At 39.4% G+C, this 14,019-nt stretch overlaps 1 protein-coding gene across 1 annotated transcript in view; it reads right to left on the minus strand.

The window, feature by feature from the left end:
- LOC109917082 (CLIP-associating protein 1-like) overlaps positions 1 to 14,019 on the minus strand; it is a 180,902-nt gene that overhangs the window by 103,256 nt on the left and 63,627 nt on the right. The window contains exon 7 of the mRNA XM_048595633.1: positions 12,942 to 13,012. Within this exon, the coding sequence (XP_048451590.1) occupies positions 12,942 to 13,012 (71 nt within the window). The remainder of the gene's footprint in view (positions 1 to 12,941; positions 13,013 to 14,019) is intronic.

Raw genomic sequence — 14,019 nt, forward strand, 5'->3', positions numbered from 1 at the left:
CAACTTAGAGCAATTAATGCACTAGAACCTTACTGCATATAGGGTGTCTGTCTCATAAAAATTAATACAATTAAATTTCATTACTTCTTCAAAATGCCACTTACCATAATTAATTCATAACAACCAGAACAAAAAAAGTTAGTGGAAAGCAAAGTAAGATTAGACAGAAATGAGTGAGACCTGAGATTGTATGTTGAACGTATTTGGCACAAAATTGTATTGAAGCATTCATTTATATATTTTGTGGTTTAGAAGGTGATATAACAGATAAAAATCACTGACCAAGAAATTCTTCAAAATGCCACTTACCATAATTAATTCATAACAACCATAACAAACAGTATGATCTTCGTATAAGTGATAGAATTCTGGAATGTATAAATTTGCAGACTACATAATTTGTTGTGATGGTCACAGATCAATTTGATAACTGAAACATTGTATGTTTTTTTTGGTCAGTGATTTTTATCTGTTATATCACCTTCTAAACCACAAAGTATATAAGTGAATGCTTCAATACAATTTTGTGCCAAATACTTTCAATATACAATCTCAGGTCTCACTCATTTCTGTCTAATCTTACTTTGCTTTCGACTAAACACAACTATTGCAACAGTTTAAGGAGGCAGTTCAGCACCACTTCTTCTAGGGCAATTAGGTATGGGCAATAAATGTTGGCCCAGCCAATAATGCCCACATCCCACGAGCAAAGTAAAAACTGAATTTAACACCGAAGTGTGAACAGCCATTACTTCAAGGGTGAAGGCTCATCTTTCATGGTGCCTCTCCCATTATTTATCACTTTAATTATACTTATACTTTCTTATCTAATTTTACTTGTGCTTGCAATAAACTCCCATTTTGTTGTCTTTTTTCTCTAGTTTGAACCTTCAATTTCTTCAAATTTACTCATTTAGAAAAATGTCTGTAATTTTTTTAACAATACATAACTTTTTCTAGAAAAGTTGACAATACAAGAAACAATATCCAAAGCACTTCCAAAGATAATGTTCTTCAGCTCTGACAACCAACCACCTAGTTTTATGGTTATACTGTAATGTACATTTCAATGGTACACCAATGCTACAAATTATTCCTGGCATCATTTCACAAAGCTCCTGCATATATTTTGATCTCCAAAATGTGCACCATTTTACACTAGCATCAATGAATGATGATTTTCTATTAAGTGCATGGCCCCCTCATGGAACCCCACAGACATTTTTTTAACTGCAAATCCTACGACTTCAATTCTGGGAGATCACTGGGAACGGCAACTAAAATCTAGGCTGATGCCCTTCAGCTCAATGTGGCCTAAATCAGATTTGACAAGATAAAGGAGTAGTATATGTTGTTCAAAGCATTTGCAGAAATACCAAATTTAAATGGCAATTAGTACCATTTTTCTTTTCAACATTTTGAGTAATATTTCAATTATTAACCTTTTCAACTTTATGTCTGTAAAAAATTGCCCAATCCTCAACAAATAAATAGTTCAATTTGACCAAAATATCAATTCATTGCACAATCAAAAGCACAATGCTCCATTTAGTAGGCATATTCTTTGCATACAAAACCAATTGAACAAACATTTTTGATATTCATTTAAAATTTTCTATTTCATTGATTTCAATATAATCAAATCATCTCTTACTGCAATTAAGATTTCTTAGGGTTTTTAATGTTAGCAAGAAAAATTCATAGTTACAGAAGTTAGATATTTCAGATGAATATACAGAAAAAAATTAAACGCATCCAATACAGATCAGAATATTCTAACATTTATACAAACAACAAATAATTCTAAGTACTACACATACATTTTCAGCAGGTTCACTGACAGTTGTATTCCATGGGTAAAACTAAATTAATTTAATCAATAAAATTCAAAGAAATAAAGCATAAGATTTCCTTTTCTTCTCTCATCATAACAAACAAATTTTCGTCAAGAAAAACTGTGATTGCATAGGCTTTGTTTTTTACATTTATCTATAAATAATGTAACTCATTACACTTTGGTTGTATTTCTTGTTGGCACTCACCGTCACCCATGGCCATGTTTTCACAAAAGCTGACACTTGCAGAATGAAATATCAAATCTGATCCTGAAGCAGCTGAATAACTAACTGTAGGTGCTGGCGCTGTTATCCCCAGTACACCACAAAGATAAGCAAAACACTGTGACCTAGTCAGATTGCAGCTTCACACTGTAATAGCCAACAGCTGTTGGATGAATTCAAAATAAAAGTCTCACTGCTAACAGAGTTTCATTCGAAAGTCTGCTGTCACTTTTAAAATAAATACCTGAAATCGCAATGGCTTCAGATGACCTACTTGGCACATACATAAAATTTACTATGTTTCTGAAAAACAGCACAAAGAGCACCACCTATTGTGCATCCAAATTATGCTCATAATTTGGTCTCAAACTTCCAGTAGAGACTTTTAGAGCACCACAACAACACAAGACACATGTTCAGTAATCAGAATATCTGTATTCCCTGCAGATGCTCAACATAATCAGACCGCAATCACGTGGCCAGAGTTTACCTGAAAATCAAATATTTTGTATTATAAACTGAATTTATGTCATTTTTTTTGCAGATCTGCACATATGTGGATTCTGAATCAGGCGGGGGGGGAAATGAGTCTTTGTTTTACAATCTAAGTCAACTATAAAACCAGCACATTCAAACAATACCATCAAAGGCTCAGTGTAAGGGAAGCTACATAACATTTTACGTAGCATGATCCAATTCGTGACAGCGACACAAGGCGAGTGGATGCGCAGGTGCAATGAGCCTTTGTCATGGAAAATTACAAGGCATTCAACACCCAGTCTTCATTACTAATGACAGCTGAGCAAGAACAGAGGGATCAAAGAACCCAAACGAAAACAAAGCAGCAAAAAACAAAAGAAAAGGCTGCGTAGCTTTATCAACACAATGAAAATTCTCTGTTTATTCCACATATCCCTTCTGCAAATCAAGTCTGTGGTTTCCAAAATAAAATTCTGAAATTGCCAAGCCTCAGAGTGCCAAAGCTTCAGCAGCACAACACCAAGCACAGGTTGGCAATATCTTTCATAAATTAACTATTCAAACTCGAGCTGTAAAATTTTTATCAGAAGGACGATGATGAAAGACTAACAGTATCCCTCACCTCCATGAATCTGGTCTTCTTATCCGCCACAGAATTTTAGATTCTCAACTTCACTTTTCTGCCTTTACCCAAAACCCTCATTTCCTTACTGATTAAAAATCTGTCTAGCTCAGCCTTAAATATACTTATCAACCTAACCACAACAGGTCTCCGTGATAAGAATTCCCTAGATTGACTACCTTCTCAGAAAAAAAAATCGTCCTCACCTGTTTTAAATGTACCTTACTCGGATTATACCTTCTGGTCCTCGACTCTTATACAAGGGGAAATAACCTGTCCGCATCTACCCTGTCAACCCCTCGAATAATCTTACATGTTTTACCAATGTCTCCTCTCATTCCTCCAATCTCCAAAGAGTACAAGCCCAACTTACACAACCTCTCCTCATAAGAAAATTCCTCCATACCTAAAAGCAATCAAATAAACCTTCTCTGAACTGCTTGCAATGTTGGCATTTCTTTCCTTTGATAAGGGGACCAAAACTGTACACAGTACTTGAGGTGTGGTCTGACTGTCACCTTGTATAGTTTTAACAAAACCTCTCAACTTTTATACTCCATTCCCTTTGAAATAAAGGCTGACAGTTCATTTGTCTTCCCTGTTGGATTTGGATGCTAGCTCTTCATGATTCATGGACAAGGACTTCCAAATCCCTCTGTGCTATAGTTTGCTGCAGTCTTTCTCCATTTAAATAATAGTCAGGTTCTCTATTCTTCATGATTGTGTGGTACTTGTGTGGCCTCGAAAATTATTTGCCACTTATCAACTCTGACCTAGATGATGTCCAGGTCATGCTGCATTTGCTTCAGTATCTGTGGAGTTGCAAATGGTACTGAATATTGTGCAATTATCAGGGAACATCCCCACTCCTGAGATGATTAATCTCCAACAACTACAATGATCTTCCCTTCTTCAGGGCATGACTACAAACAGCAGAGAACTTTCTTATGATTCCCACTGACTCCTCTTTGACTAAAGCTCTGTGACAACAAAATCAATCAAATTGTGCCTTCGTGTCAAAGGCAGTCACTTTACTTTTGCCACTGGAGTTGAGCTCTTTTATCCATTTTAGGACCAAAGCTGTAAGAAAGTCAGCAGCTAAGTGGCCCTCGTAGAAACCAAAGTGACTATTACGGATCTGGTTATTTCTTTTCAAGTGTCGATTGACTGCACCGTTGATGACCCCATCCATCGTTCCATAGATGTTCAAGAGTAGACTGTTAGGGCAGTAATTGTTTAGGCTAAGTTTGCCCAGCTTTTTGGGCACAGAACATACCTAGGAAATTCTTCACATTATTGGTTACATGGCAGTGTTGTAACTTTAATGGAAGTGGAGGAAACATCTTTTCTACATACTCCCTGTCAGCACACCTCTGGATCTTACAAGTTTCAACCGAGTTGCCTCTTACACTCTGAACTCAAGCCGAAATATGCCAGGACCATCAAAATATTCCTTAAAAGACAATCCATTCAGTCCAGTTATTAGTCTAGTAAACCTTCTTTGAACTGCTTCTGAACATATTCTATGCCCTGATTCCCTGAAATTTGGTACTCCCTTTGTACTGTTCTAATACAATCAAAAATTAATAGGGTCTCCCCCAATCTTCTCCTAGCTTCATGTCCAGGAAGAGTGTCCTGAGTTGGCATCACAATGAAGCAGTCTAGGAAGACGATCTTGCAGTCCGATTCACAGTGAAGCAGTATGAGATCAGCGTCCTGCAGTGGGTTTTTGTTAAGAAATTATGACATCACAGAAAGTCATTAAGTTCATTAGCTGGTATTGCCAAGAAAGGATTTTCAGGCAGGAAGCTCAAGCCAAACATCAGATCAAGACCTGACACTGATATTTGCATCTTCAAGAATAACTATTTTTAACTGGTCTCAGTCTACTCTATTCTCAGTTCTAACATAGTATGCACATGGGTACTAAAGTTGATATAGTACATGAAAAAGAACATACATAAGTGAATAATATAACGAAATAATTGATGAAAAAAAACTTAATTAATTATGAATGGCAATGTAGGTGATGTGTCAAAGCTGCACTATGTGCGAGCTCAAGGATACCCTTTTGATCCAGGGCAAACATATCCAAATAAGTGATGTTCAAGCAGCTTTGGTTCAGAGTTTAAGAGGTGGACACTGAACTACAGACACTGCAATGCATCAGAGAATGATAAAGTTACCTGGATTCTTTGTACCAGGAGGCAGTCAGACCACTTAGAAGAGGGAATTCTGATATGGTCAGTAGTCAGCAACAGGAGGGTGTGACTGCAAATGAGACAGGTAAGGGGAGCCAGAGAACTAGAGTACAGGAATATCAGCTTCTGTAATTGTTAAAAGGGGTTGAGGTTCTCTCAGCTTGTTTTGATGAGAGCAAGGGCTGTGGCACTGAGGTTCAGGAAATCATTAAAGTAGGGGAGCCAAAATGAATGTAGTAGTCTTAGGGAAAAGCATAGTCTATGGAATTTACACTGTTCTCTACAGCAAAGGGTGTGAGTCCAAACAGCCATGTTTTCTTCCTGGTGCCAAGGTTCAGGATATCTGCTCTGGGTTGGAGAAGAACTGTAGTTAGGGAGGGAAAGAGGCAGTTGGCAGGTTCATGTAGGCACCAAAGACATAGGCAGACAAGGAAAGAATTTCTGCATTGCCAGCATGAGGAGCTAAACACCAAATTAAGCAGAACGTCAAAGGTAATAATCTCTAGATTATTATCTGAGACAAAGGAAAATTGGCAGAGAGTAAACAAAGTTAGAAAGAGGTACCACAGTGTGGAGCTGGAGGAACACAGCAGGCCAGGCAGCATCAGAGGAGCAGGAAAGTTGACGTTTCGGGTTGGGTCTCTTCTTCAGAAATGGGGGAGGGAGAAGGGAACTCCAAAATAAATAGAGAAAGGAGAGGTGGGGCTGGGCAAGGTAAGTGGGATGGTGATAGGGGAGTGCAGGTAGGCAGTGTTGGGGATTGGTCAGTGAGGTGGGAGGGGCAGACAGGTGGGAGAGAAGATGGACAGGTTGTGTCAGGTCAAGGAGGCAGGGATGAGAGGGAGGTTTGGTCATGGGATAAGGCCAGGGGTGGGGAGATTTTGAAACTGGTAAAGTCCACATTTAGGCCATTGGGCTGTAGGCTCATGAGGCGGAATAGGAGGTGCTGCTCCTCCAGTTTCCGGGTGGCATCATTGTGATACTGGAGGAGGCCCAGGATGGACATGTCACCCAGGGAGTGGGACAGGGAGTTAAAATGGTTCACGACTGGAAGGTGGTGTTGTTTGTCGCGAACAGAGCACAGGTGCTCGACAAAGCGGTCTCCAAGCCTCTGCTGATGTAGAAGAGGCCACATCAGGAGCAGCAGTTGCAATAGACCACACTGACGGATGTGCAGGTGAACCTCTGTCTGATGTGAAAGGGTTGTTTGGTGCCTTGAATGGAGGTGAGGGGGGAGGTGTAGGGGCAGGTGTAGCACTTCCTCCAGTTGCAGGGAAAGGTATCGGGGATGGTGTGGCTAGTGGGGAGTGTGGAGTGGATGAGGGAGTCACGGAGAGAGCAGTCCCTTCGAAAGGCAGATAGCGGTGGGGAGGGAAATACATCTTTGGTTGTGGGGTCAGGTGGCGGAAATAGCAGAGAATGATACGTTGTATATGGAGGTTCATGGGGTGATATGTGAGGACAAGGGGGATTCTGTCTTTGTTTTTGTTGGAGGGAGGGGATGTGTGGGCAGAGGTGCAGGAAATGCAAGAGATGCGGTCGAGAGCATTTTCGACCACCAAAGAAGGGAAATTGAGGTCCTTGGAATAAGAGGACATCTGGGATGTTCGGCAGTAGAACGTCCCATCTTGGGAGCAGACGCGGTGGAGGTGGAGGAATTGGGAGTAGGGGATCACATTCTTGCAGGTAGGTGGGTGAGAGGAGGTGTAGTCTAGGTAGCTGTGGGAGTTGATGGGCTTGAAACAAATGTCGGTTTTGAGGCGGTCACCAGAGATGGAGACAGAGAGGTCCAGGAAGAGAGAGAAGTATCAGGGATGGTTCAGGTGAACTTGAGGTTGGGTGAAAGGTGTTAGTCAAGTTGATGAACTGTTCAAGCTCCTTGTGGGAGCACAAGGCAGCGCCGATACAGTCATCAGTGTGGTGAAGGAAGAGGTGGGGGATAGTGCCATTGTAGCAGTGGAAGAGGGACTGTTCCACGTATCCTACAAAGAGGCAGGCATAGCTTCTACCCATGCTGGTTCCCATGGCCACTCCCTTAGTCTGTAGGGGGTGAGAATTTGATGAGGAATTCATTTTGAAACAACTTCTTAGACTAGCAAGTTATGGCACCAACAATACAGTGGGCCACAACTTGATGCAGGAGCAAATTACTGCAGATGCTGGAAACCATACTGAAAACAGAAAATGCTAGAGATCACAGTGGGTCAGGCAGCTAAATCTGATGACACAAAGATAGGTAGGAAAGTGATTTGTGAAAGGCATGTCAAGAGTCTATAAAGGGATAAAGATCGGTTAATTGCGTGGGCAAAGAACTGGCAAATTGAGTATAATGTGAGAAAGTGTGAATTTGTCCATTTTGGGAGAAAGAATAAAAAAGAAGCATATTATCTAAATGCGAGAGATTGCAGAACCCGAGCTGCCAAAAGGCACAGATAAGGTGAAGAGCAAAAGTCCTTTCCCTAGGGTGGGTGAGTTCAAAACTAAAGGCATATTTTTAAGTTGAGAGGAAAAAGATTTAAAGGGACTTTAGGGACAACTCTTTCATAGAAGTTGGTTTGTATGTGAATGAACTGCCAGAGGAAGTGGTAGATGCAGGTACACTTATAACATTTAAAAGACATTTGGATAGATATACGAATAGGAAAAAATTAGAAGGATATGGGCCAAACGCAAGTGGCAAGTGGCACTAGTTTAGTTTGGGAAACTTGGTCAGCGTGGACAAGTTGGGCCGAACTGAATGACCACATGACTTTATTTGTGTGTCCAGTGAATGATTTATAGAAGGTTAGTATGCAGCTGTAGCAAGTAATCCAGAAAACTAATAGAATGGTATTACGAGAGGTGAAGTTGAGAAGGGTCCTTCATGGTAACTTCAGCCAGTGTGGGAATTAAACCCATGCTGCTGGCACTGCAAACCAGCCATGCAACCAACTGAGCTAACCGACTCCTTCATACTGTGTCCACAAGTGCTTGTGTAAAAGTGCGTCCTAACACCTTTCTGAAATGGTCTGGCCCTAATTCTCAGACTATGTCCCCTAGTTGTAGAATTTAGAAATGTAAAGCAGATCTTAAAGAAACCTATAAAATTCTAACAAGACTAAACAGAGGTAATGCAGGAACAAAGTTCCCAATTACTGGGGAGTCTAGAACCAGGGATTGCAGTCTTTGGATACAGGGCAAGCCATTTAGGATTGAGACAAGAAATTTCTTCAGTTAGACAGTGGCGAGCCTGTGGAATACATTGCTACAGAAAGGCCAAAACATTAAATGTTTTCAAGAAGGAGTTAGTTATAAGGCTAAAGGGGTCAAATAGTATGGGGAGAAAGTGGGATGATGATCAGACATTATTATACTGAAGCGGGGAGCAGGCTCAAAGGGCCAAACAGTATATTCCTGCTCCTATTTTCTATGTTTCTATAAGATCCTCACAGGATTTGACCAGAAGGGTGCGGAAAAGATGTTTTATCCTGTGCGAGAATCAAGAACTAGGGGTTATAATTTAATGCAGAGAAGAAGAAGGAAATCCTCTCAGAGTTGAGTCTTTGGAATTCCCTTCCTCAAAAGGCAGTGGATCTTTAGACATTTGTAAAGAACAGTTAGATAGATTCCTGGTTAGCAAGGAGATGAAGGATCATGTTGGGTATGCTAGAATGTAGAGTTGAGTTTAGAATCAGAACAGCCATGATTTTACTGAATTGTGGAGCAGGTTCAAAAGGTCAAGTGGCCTACTCTTATTTCTGAACAAAAACAGAAATAGCTGGAGAAACTCATCGGGTCTGCTAGCATCTGTGGAGAGGAAGCAAAGTCCAATGACCCTTCTTCAGAACTGACTGTGATAGATTCTTATTCCTTGTTGTTCTGTTGTATGTTCTTTACCCTTCAAGATTCAGGGCTAATCTACGTTATCCAGTAGTCATGTCTCTTTAATGGCTTTCAGATAATGCAAATAGAAATAAATATTTATCATCAGTTAATTTGTTTTGTACCAAAGTTTCCATGCATTCAAATACAGAGCTTTGACTTTTGTCCTTTGATAAATTTGCACTTATCTGTTATATACTCAGATAGTTACTATCTATCCTGTCATTATCAGCTCATAATTTCCCATAGTAATATTGCCGATTTAATTGAGTTGGTTCCTAGATTATTGATGGAACTGATCGACCATTTCAAAACAACCTGAATTGGAGGAGAAGCCAAGTGTCCTCGATCCTTAAGAATGCTTAAGGAGAAAAATGCGATGCAATACCTAGGATCAAATTACACATACCAGACAAATTGTAGATATATCCTGCTCCCCAAGAGGACCAAAATGAAATTCAATCTATACCCACAAGTATTGTAAATAAGTATGGCCATATTAATTAAACAAACAATCCTAAGATTATTCTCAATACACAACTCAGTTATCATTGCTACACATAAAAAAATGACAGAAAAACAGATTCATGTTTCTTTTCAGTTTGTCTGACAAAATAGTCTGAAACAAATCTGATTTTTTTTCCAGCAAACGTGGTGGATAAATTTTAAGTTGAATGGTCACTATAAATTTATGATACTTCTCCTTTATGAACACCGGGCTCTGTAATGATCATTACACTTCAAAAGTAATCAATTGTGTTACAAAGTTGTGTACGGCGTATAGTTCCTTTAAGAGATAAAGTGCTTTCTAAGCTTAGAGATTTACACAGAAAAAAAAAGTGCCCGCACATAGCTGAAGATGTATCGCCAGTTCTAAACTTGAAACATATATTAATTGGCTGTGTGATTGGAAACCTTAGGCTCATTTTGATGTTTTGACAACTAGCTGAAATCAGCCAAATAATTTAAACTAAGCACTTAGTGACTGAAAGCCAATTGAATTTAAATCTGATAGTTTTGACAACCTTGCACCAATTCTGTTGTAAGAAAATTGATATGTCATCCAAGGCATATAAGGACAGGGTGTTTGAAAATCGGTGTGAGAGCAAACCACTATCTGAGAAATAAACACCTCGCTCTCACAAGAAATTGCTAAGCTCTCTCAGAAAGCACCATCTTATCCATAAAAGGTACCACAGCACTTCGAACTAAGAGTCTTCATAGAGAAAACATCCCTGTCAGCAGGACCAGCGAAAGAAAGGCATTTATGACTTGAGAACAGCAGAAGAAAAGCGTTTATGACTGGAGACACAGTGGGGAAGGCAGAGCATTCCGGAAGACACACTCTGCTGGACTTTGACAGACTAAGTTTTAATTTTTTTCTCTTACTACTTGGGTTATTTAAGTGGGACTTGTGTTTATTGGTATAACATACCAGCAGAATTTTGTTCAGTTCGGGAATAGTTCGGAGTTGTGGGGAATTTTCAGTTTTTTAGTAGTTCTGTCAATTTGTTCACTGTTAAGGTTAAATAAATAAATTGTTACTTGTTACTGAGAAAGTGAATATCAGAGATTTTCTTTCACTTAACTCTCCCATCTCTGTCACAGCTGTGTGACGTATTTAGAAACGGTTAGTAAGTTTGCAGATGACATCAAAATTGGAGGTGTAGTGAACAGCAAAGAAGGCTACCTCTGAGTACAATGGAGTCTCAATCAGATGGGTCAATAAGCTGAGGAGTGGCAGATGGAGTTTAATTTAGATAAATATGAGGTGCTGCTTTTTGGAAAGGCAAATCAGGGCAGGACTTATACACTTAATGGTAAGGTCCAAGGAGTGTTGCTGAACAAACAGACCTTAGACTACAGGTTCATGTTTCCTTGAAAGTAGAGTACCAGGTGGACAGGATAGTGAAGGTGGTGTTTGGTATGCTTACCTTTACTGGTCAGTGCATTGAGTATAGGAGTTAGGAGGTAATGTTGCAGCTGTACAGACCACTTTTGGAATATTGCGCGCAATTGTGGTCTCCCTGCTATAGGAAGGATGTTGTGAAACTTGAAACGGTTCAGAAAAGATTTACAATGATGTTGCCAAGGTTGGAGGGTTTGAGCTATAGGAAGGGACTGAATAGGGTGGGGCAATTTTCCCTGGAATGTTGGAGGATGGCAGGTGACCTTATGGAGGTTTATAAAATCATGAGGGGCATGGATAGGGTGAATAGACAAGGTCTTTTCCCCGGGGTGGGGGAGCCCAAAATGAGAGGGCATTAGTTTAAGGTGAGAGGGAAAAGATTTAAAAGGGACCTAAGGGGCAATATTTTCATGCAGAGGGTGGTGCGTGTATGGAATGAGCTGCCAGAGGAAGTGGAGGAGGTTGGTATAATTACAATATTTAAAAGGCATCTGGATGGATGAATGAATAGGAAAGGTTTAGAGGAATATGGACCAAATACTGACAAATGGGACTGGATCAATTTAGAATATCTGCTCAGCATGGAGGAGTTGGATCGAAGGGTCTGTTTCCATACTGCACAGCTCTATAACTCTATGACTCTAAATGTTCCAAAATAAGAGACTCTTAAAAAATACAAAATACCACTGGTAGGATGGATATCAAAATACCAGTCACTTTTAAATTAGGAAATTCTTCACCTGACTGAAATGTCAATCCTTTAACTAGGTTAACACTATCTTATTTCTAACTTATTTTTTAGACACTGTAAAAAATGCTAATAATTTTCCTTTTATTCCTCTTTTGTATACAAGATTTGTACCTAGGTACTTGTACCTAAGATGGCACAATTAGAAGGCAGCCTTTGTAAAAAAGCTTTTCACTGTACTCCTATACTTCTGTACTGGCATACACGTAACAATAAAGGATCTTTGATTCTATTCTATTTAAGTTGATATATGCCATGCAGTGTATCGAATTTCATAAAAAATTAGATGAACTCCAATGCAATAAAGGATTGATTAAGATATTCCTTTAGCAAAGTCCTCAGAAATTTTAAAATATATAAAAATGCAATGCTAAGCTTTCATATTTACACAAGAACATATATGATGCAATTTCAGTTCTGAGACTGAAGTGCAGAATTTTACATAATTGCACTAGAAGGGTACACAAGCCAAATTTTCTCATCTCTGGATTGTTGTGAGAAGTCTTGACACACTGATCTGTGTGCAAATTGCCGGTCAAGTTTCAAATTTCGACAAGCAATTCTGCTACTCCAGGATTCTCTGAAAATGTCTCTAACGCTGAGCTATACTCACCCAGGAAATGTCCGACAGATTAAATCCCTGTCTACCTCCTAGATAACTAACATCAACCAGTCTCAACTAATTCACCGCCACCCTCCCCTTCAACTGCCAATCCTCCATCCCGCAAACTGACCCAAAATGATCCTCTAATCCAGCTCCTTTAATCTCCAACCCAGCCACTTCTCAACTAACTCACCTCACTTACCTTACCAGTTCACTCAACCACCCTGCCATTCATTGAGTTCCCTAATGAACACAGACATTTCTGGGAAAGCCAGACTTGGCGAGTGCAGAACAAACGCAGAAAAGTATCAGGTGAGAGCTAATCACGAGTGCAGGTGACAATCCTAGGATCAATGGCGCTACTTGGAAATTACAACATTTTTCAACTGCACATTCAATCAAAATTTTACACAAATCCAAAATTAACAATTAGCACAATATATTGTATAAACTTACCATGGCTGAAACACAAAATCATGTTCCCAGACTTCTGCACTTCATCAAACTTCCCAAATAGTGTTTGCAATCTGAAAGCATAAATTCAGTCACATTGGTGCATGCACAGAATAACTTCCAATACTTAATAGAGAAAACACCGAAATAAAAGGTATGCAGTTTTAAAAAAAGACAATAATAATGAACTGGCTGCTTTGGAAATCTTCAATGAAATGCAACGAACATCTTATCTGTACAAGCGAACATGATGAGATAACTATACTGCAATCCTCTAACTGGAAAAGAAATACAGAAAACAGCTTTCCAACGAGTCTTTGAAGCACATGTTACAATCTTCTTTACCCATTTTGCAAGTTAGGGAAAAAATAAAATCTTGACACATCGCAATTAATTGCCTTGTAAGTAATTGACCAAGTGCTTTCTTATTTTCAATTTCATATTTGATACTGAGAACAATTTACCATTATACACCAGCTTCATCAGGCAGTGCATCATTTTTAAAAAGACGCAGTTCGAAAAAGCAAAAACAAAATGAATAGCAACAAGAACGTTAGGAAACCTATACCAATCCAATTAAAAACATAGAGTAACCTTATGTATCCGCCAAATCACGGATCATGAATTTGCCTCTCTGCACCAAAAAATAAGTAACATTAAAAACAAACTTCCATGGGCAAAACTCGCGCATCCGCAATTTTTAATCTATTTTAAAAGAGCTCCACACTTGCAGATTTCATCATTCGCGGGCATTGACAGGGACAGAACCCACACAGATACACAGGTATGGCTGTACATTTAGGTTCTTAAATCATGAAAGGAATTAATCAGAAGCAGGAATAGGTTGTGCAAAACTAGATTATTGCAAAGATTACCACCAACTGTTGTAAACTAGTAATTCCACTGACAATCTCAAAATCAAATAGGGTAAATTTTCTGTAGAAGAAAGGAGGGAGATTGGAAATAGTAAGTCTTTAAAAAATTAAAGCTGCCAAATTCAGACTGTTGCGCCCCCGCACACACACACTCTCGCCCCTTTCCCGCCCCCGCACGCGCACGCACACACTCTCCCCACCTCCCC

The sequence above is a fragment of the Rhincodon typus genome, chromosome 4 (genome assembly GCF_021869965.1).
Source record: "Rhincodon typus isolate 14 chromosome 4, sRhiTyp1.1, whole genome shotgun sequence".
NCBI lineage: Eukaryota > Metazoa > Chordata > Chondrichthyes > Orectolobiformes > Rhincodontidae > Rhincodon > Rhincodon typus.